This window comes from Danio aesculapii, chromosome 22 (genome assembly GCF_903798145.1).
Source record: "Danio aesculapii chromosome 22, fDanAes4.1, whole genome shotgun sequence".
Taxonomy (NCBI): domain Eukaryota; kingdom Metazoa; phylum Chordata; class Actinopteri; order Cypriniformes; family Danionidae; genus Danio; species Danio aesculapii.
This window is the reverse complement of record NC_079456.1, coordinates 9,854,989-9,859,988: the sequence shown is the minus strand read 5'-3', so window position 1 is coordinate 9,859,988 and position 5,000 is coordinate 9,854,989. Positions and strand designations below refer to the sequence as shown.

At 37.9% G+C, this 5,000-nt stretch overlaps 1 protein-coding gene across 1 annotated transcript in view; it reads right to left on the bottom strand.

The window, feature by feature from the left end:
* The window catches only part of LOC130216654 (NLR family CARD domain-containing protein 3-like), a gene marked incomplete at its 5' end in the record, with an annotated part of 11,332 nt that extends 6,731 nt beyond the window's left edge, over positions 1-4,601 (bottom strand). The window contains 4 exons of the mRNA XM_056448540.1: positions 977-1,150; positions 2,433-2,603; positions 2,689-2,989; positions 3,062-4,601. Of these exons, the coding sequence (XP_056304515.1) occupies positions 977-1,150; positions 2,433-2,603; positions 2,689-2,989; positions 3,062-4,601 (2,186 nt within the window). The remainder of the gene's footprint in view (positions 1-976; positions 1,151-2,432; positions 2,604-2,688; positions 2,990-3,061) is intronic.
* Between the last annotated feature and the right edge of the window lie 399 nt (positions 4,602-5,000).

Sequence of the window (5,000 nt, the reverse complement as noted above, 5' to 3'; positions counted from 1 at the left end):
CAGACACACAAATGCTCCCAAATATATTATGAGGGCGCATAGATTAAATTTCGGGCGCTCATGCGACCAAAATGGTTGCAATTTCGAGCCCTGTAGTATAAGGACATGTATTCAGACCACAACTGAACGTTTGAAGAAAATTGAATGCCTTATTATTTAGAATTAGCTATTATTGATGTAAATGCAGCCGTTCAAGGCGCATAATTGACTTATTACGGTATTGACGGTATTAGAAAATCCATGTCGTGGAGCAATGTCACACCGGTGATGACTATGACACCGGTGTACCGCCCACCCCTAGTTTTAAGTTTATGAATTGGAGTTGCGGATTTATGGATTGTGCTGTGCTTCAGCTGTGTGTTTGCGAACAAGGGGGATCTGGGCCAGATGTGTGAGTGAAGTGCATGATGGGATCTGTAGTGCAGTCGAATGTGAGTGTTCTCCAGCAGCCTGCAAGAGCAACACTGCTGGTGATTTTAACAGCAGAACACCAGCACATCTACTGACCGCATTTATATCAGTACAACAGAAACATCAAAACTAGTGCTGGAAAATGCTAAAAAAATATATCACTTTTAATAAAAGTAATTCTGCGATTAATCACATTCTTATATGCAAAAATGTACCAATGAATTGGAAAAATAGTCTATTTTATTATGTTCTTTGTATATGAATAAAAAGTGCAGTAAAAACAACTTTTACCAACTAAAAGTTGCCTGTGTGTGTTCAGAGATTGTGAGCAATGAACCTTTAAGATAATAATAAAAAATAAAACTTTGCTAACATGTGAAAATAATTTGTTGGTGTTAATTGTGTTAACATGATTAAAAACATGCCCTTCCTTATCTAAACACAAACTGATCATTCAGACTTCTGATGCATAAACCATTTACTGTATCACAAGATTTTGTGCAACTAAAACTGCATTTCTGTTTTGATATCCCACATCTAACTTTATTATTTCCTTCTGTCTCACCTCAGTGTCTTCAGTGTACAGTGTGGATCCTGCAGTAAATCAGAGAGCTCCTTCACTCCTGATTGTCCAGGATCATTTCCTCTGAGATCCAGCTCTATCAGGTGAGAAGGGTTTGATCTCAGAGCTGAAGCCAGAGCTTTATAACCTTCTTCGCGGATTCTGCAGTCTGAAAGACTAGAGGAAAGGAGATACTACTAGTAAGTGAAGTTTAATCAAAATGAAAATGATGCTAGATTATACTTCCTGAGCCTGAAAATAAAAATCAACGCTGAAGATTCACAGCTGAACCATACTGAAACAAATAGAGCTTATGAGTGAAGAAGCAACAAGAATACAGCTAATGATAAATACGACCATTAATAAATACAGTTTTTTAATTTACAGTTATTAGCAAATAGTTCCATGGTCTGTTAAAATTATTGATTCTGAATGGTTGGAATGTGTGCACTAATATGTGCAGTAATAATAATGCACTAGTAGATACAGTCAGTTTTGGTCCAGACAAAATAATTGCACTTCTCTCAAACATTAGCAGTAACCATAACTCAGTGATGGTCGCCAGATAGTTCTATCATCTGTGTAATCTCGAGGACATTGACACATGCTTCACTAGGGAGCATATAAAGATTGACCAGATCACAAATATGCTTAAGATATTTGGAACGAGGCAAATAACACATTACTATGAACTATTGGGTATGCCGATGTCATTAACATGTACACACCATTTCACTCTCACACACTCTCATTTCTGTCTGTCTGTGACTGATCCAAAGTGTGAATATGCAAAATGTCACAACTTCAAAAATGTGGTTAAATATCATCCTGCAGTGAGCAACACGAGTTTGAACTTGTCTATAACTTGGCAAATTATAATGAAATAAGAGGGATAATCAATGGCTCAAATTAATTTTACATTTGGTGGTTATATTTTTTCTATGCTTCACGCATTTAATATCCTTCATTGCATAGGTCTTAAACTAGATTCGTGGAGGGCCGCAGCTCTGCACAGTTTTGCTCCAACACTAATCAAATACAGGTGATCCAAGTAATTAATTTGTTCAAGACTACTATAGACTATTAAGCAGGTGTGAGTTGGAGGTGGTTGGAGCTAAACTTTGCCGAGCTGTGGTCCTCCAGAAATATAGTTTGAGACCATTGCTTTAATTCATGGCAATCTTTTAATTATTCATTGTTTTTAACATTTTAGTTATCAGATATTTTGGAGTTTTAAATACTCATGCAACACTGGAGTATTACTTATTATTTTATTATATTATAAAACTATGGGCTTTGCATACTGCCCACATTTCTGAACAATAATATGTTCTGCTTTACTGTTTTTAATGTGCCAAATTAAAACAGTACATACCAGAAATACATTAAGAATATAAAAAACCTTTAGTTTACTTTGAGCTCACATTTTTAAAAAATTTTCAATTATCAAAGAATTTACCTCAGTATTTCTAACTCGCACTTAATATCCTTCAGTCCAGAGCAGAGCAGCTTTACTCCTGAATCCTGCAGATTGTTATTGCTCATGTTCAGCTCTTTCATATTGTTTTCTGACCTGAGAACTGAAGCCAGAGTTGAACAGCTTCTGTCTGTTAACTTACAATCATTTAACCTACAAAAGAAATAAAACTAGAAATAAAACTCTTCAAACAATTAGGTGAAACAAATACAATACAATTTCATTTAAATGGACTTACAGAGCTCTTGTGGAGGTTTTGATGACTGCTGATAGTCTGATGAGACACTCGTCTGATTTCTTGAATTTTTGAAGCTCAAACTCCTCCACCTCCTCCTCTGATGTCAACAACACAAAGACCAGAGCAGACCACTGGGCAGGTGAAAGATCAGCAGATAAGAGACTTCCTTTGCTAAAGTGAGTCTGAATCTCTTTCACCAGAGTTTGGTCGTTCAGTTCATTCAGACAGTAGAACAGATTGATGGATCTCTCTGGAGAAAGATTCGCTTCAAACTTCTGCTTGATGTACTGAACTATTTCCACTTTTATCTGGTCATTGTGGTTTTGTTGCAGATCTGCTGTTCTAAAGAAGTACTGAAGTATTTTCCATTGGCTCTGGTCATTGTCATCTTGCTGTGCCAACAGACCTCGTAAGAGTCGCCGATTGGACTGGAGAGACAGACCGAGAAGAAAGCGTAGGAAAAGGTCCAGGTGTCCACTGTCACTCTCAAGTGCCTTGTCCACTGCAGTCTTCAGCAAATCAATCATGGATTCATTTCTGTTTCTAGAGTCTTGATCAAACACACTTTTCTTGTTGATGTCTAGAATCAGATGTGCATAAAGGGCTGCAATAAACTCCTGAATGCTCAAGTGAACAAAGCAGTACATGGTCCCAAGAACAATCCCTGTTTCCTTCTTAAAGATCTGGGTACACATGCCTGAGTAAACTGAGGCCTTATAGACGTCAATACCACAGGCTTCCAGGTCTGTGTCATAGAAGATCAGGTTGCTGTTTAGCAGCTGATGAAATGCCAGTTTTCCCAGTGAAAAGATGGCGTCTTTATCCCAGGACACATCTGGTGTGTATTCTCCATCATACTTTCTTCTGCTCTGCTGGATCTGAAAGCGCAGAAAGTGTGTGTACATCTGTGTCAGAGTCTTGGGAGTCTCTTCAGTGTTTAATTCCTGCAGTGGTTTGGAGGCATCATCAGCCTGATTGTGTTTCACATCATTTTTTCTCTTCTCCTGTAAAATGTTCTGGAGAACAGTGGCTGAAATCCAGCAGAAGACTGGGATGTGGCACATGATGAAGAGACTCTTTGATTGTTTAACATGATCAATGATTTCTTTGGCCTGATTCTCATCTGTGAATCTTTTTCTGAAGTACTCCTCCTTTTGTGCATCATTGAATCCTCGTATCTCTGTCAGCCGCTCGATACAGTCAGGAGGAATCTTACTGGCAGCTGCTGGTCTGCTGGTGATCCAGATGAGAGCAGAAGGAAGCAGATTTCCCTTGATGAGGTTCGTCAGGAGAACATCCAGAGAGGCTGGTGACGAAACATCACGACACGTCTCATTACCAGCAAAGTTCAGAGGAAGACGACATTCATCCAATCCATCAAGGATGAACAGGACTTTGAATTGATTTCTTCTAGTAAGGTTCAGTCCTTTTGTCTCTGGGAAAAACTGAGTTATAAGCTCCATCAAGCTTAGTTTTTCAATCTCCTGTAAGTTCATCTCTCTGAACGGAAGAGGAAATATGAAGCTGATCTCTTGATTTTCATTTCCTTCAGCCCAATCCAGAACAAACTTTTGCACAGAGACTGATTTCCCGATGCCAGCGACTCCTTTAGTCAGTACAGTTCTGATCTGCTTGTCTTGTTCAGACGCTTCAAACAAATGTCTGCATTCAACCTGTTTCTCTTGAGCTTCTTGACGTCTGGAAGCAACTTCAATCTGTCTGACCTCATGTTCAGTATTGACCTGTTCACTGCCACCCTGAGTGATATAGAGATCTGTGTAGATGTTCTTCAGGAGTGTGGAGTCTCCATGCTGTGCAATTCCTTCAAACACACACTGATACTTCTTCTTTAAGGCACATTTCAGCTGATGAATAAAGATCAGCTCATCTAAACACAGGAACAAAAACTGATATAACTGTGTTCGTTTTCTCTCTTATATTTATAAGTGATAATCTGACAGTCTCTCACCTTCTAGAGTATCAGCAGCTTCATTTTGCTTCATTTCTCTCAGGAAGTAGAGTGTGAGATCAAGAGTTGCTTCTTTTATTCTGGATCTCTTCTCAATAAAGTCCTTTACAAAGTTTTGTGTGTTTTCTTCATGTAATATTTTCTTAAACTTTTCTAGCTCATTCTTCAGAAATTTCATTATTTGGTTCTCAACATCCTAAAAACCATCAAGAAAAACAAATCAAATTTAACCAAATTAATACCCTCTACATATATCTATATGGATATGTAAAAAATACTACCAAAAATAGTAAAGATAATAATATCAATAAAACATTAAAACACAAAATTGTTACACACACAC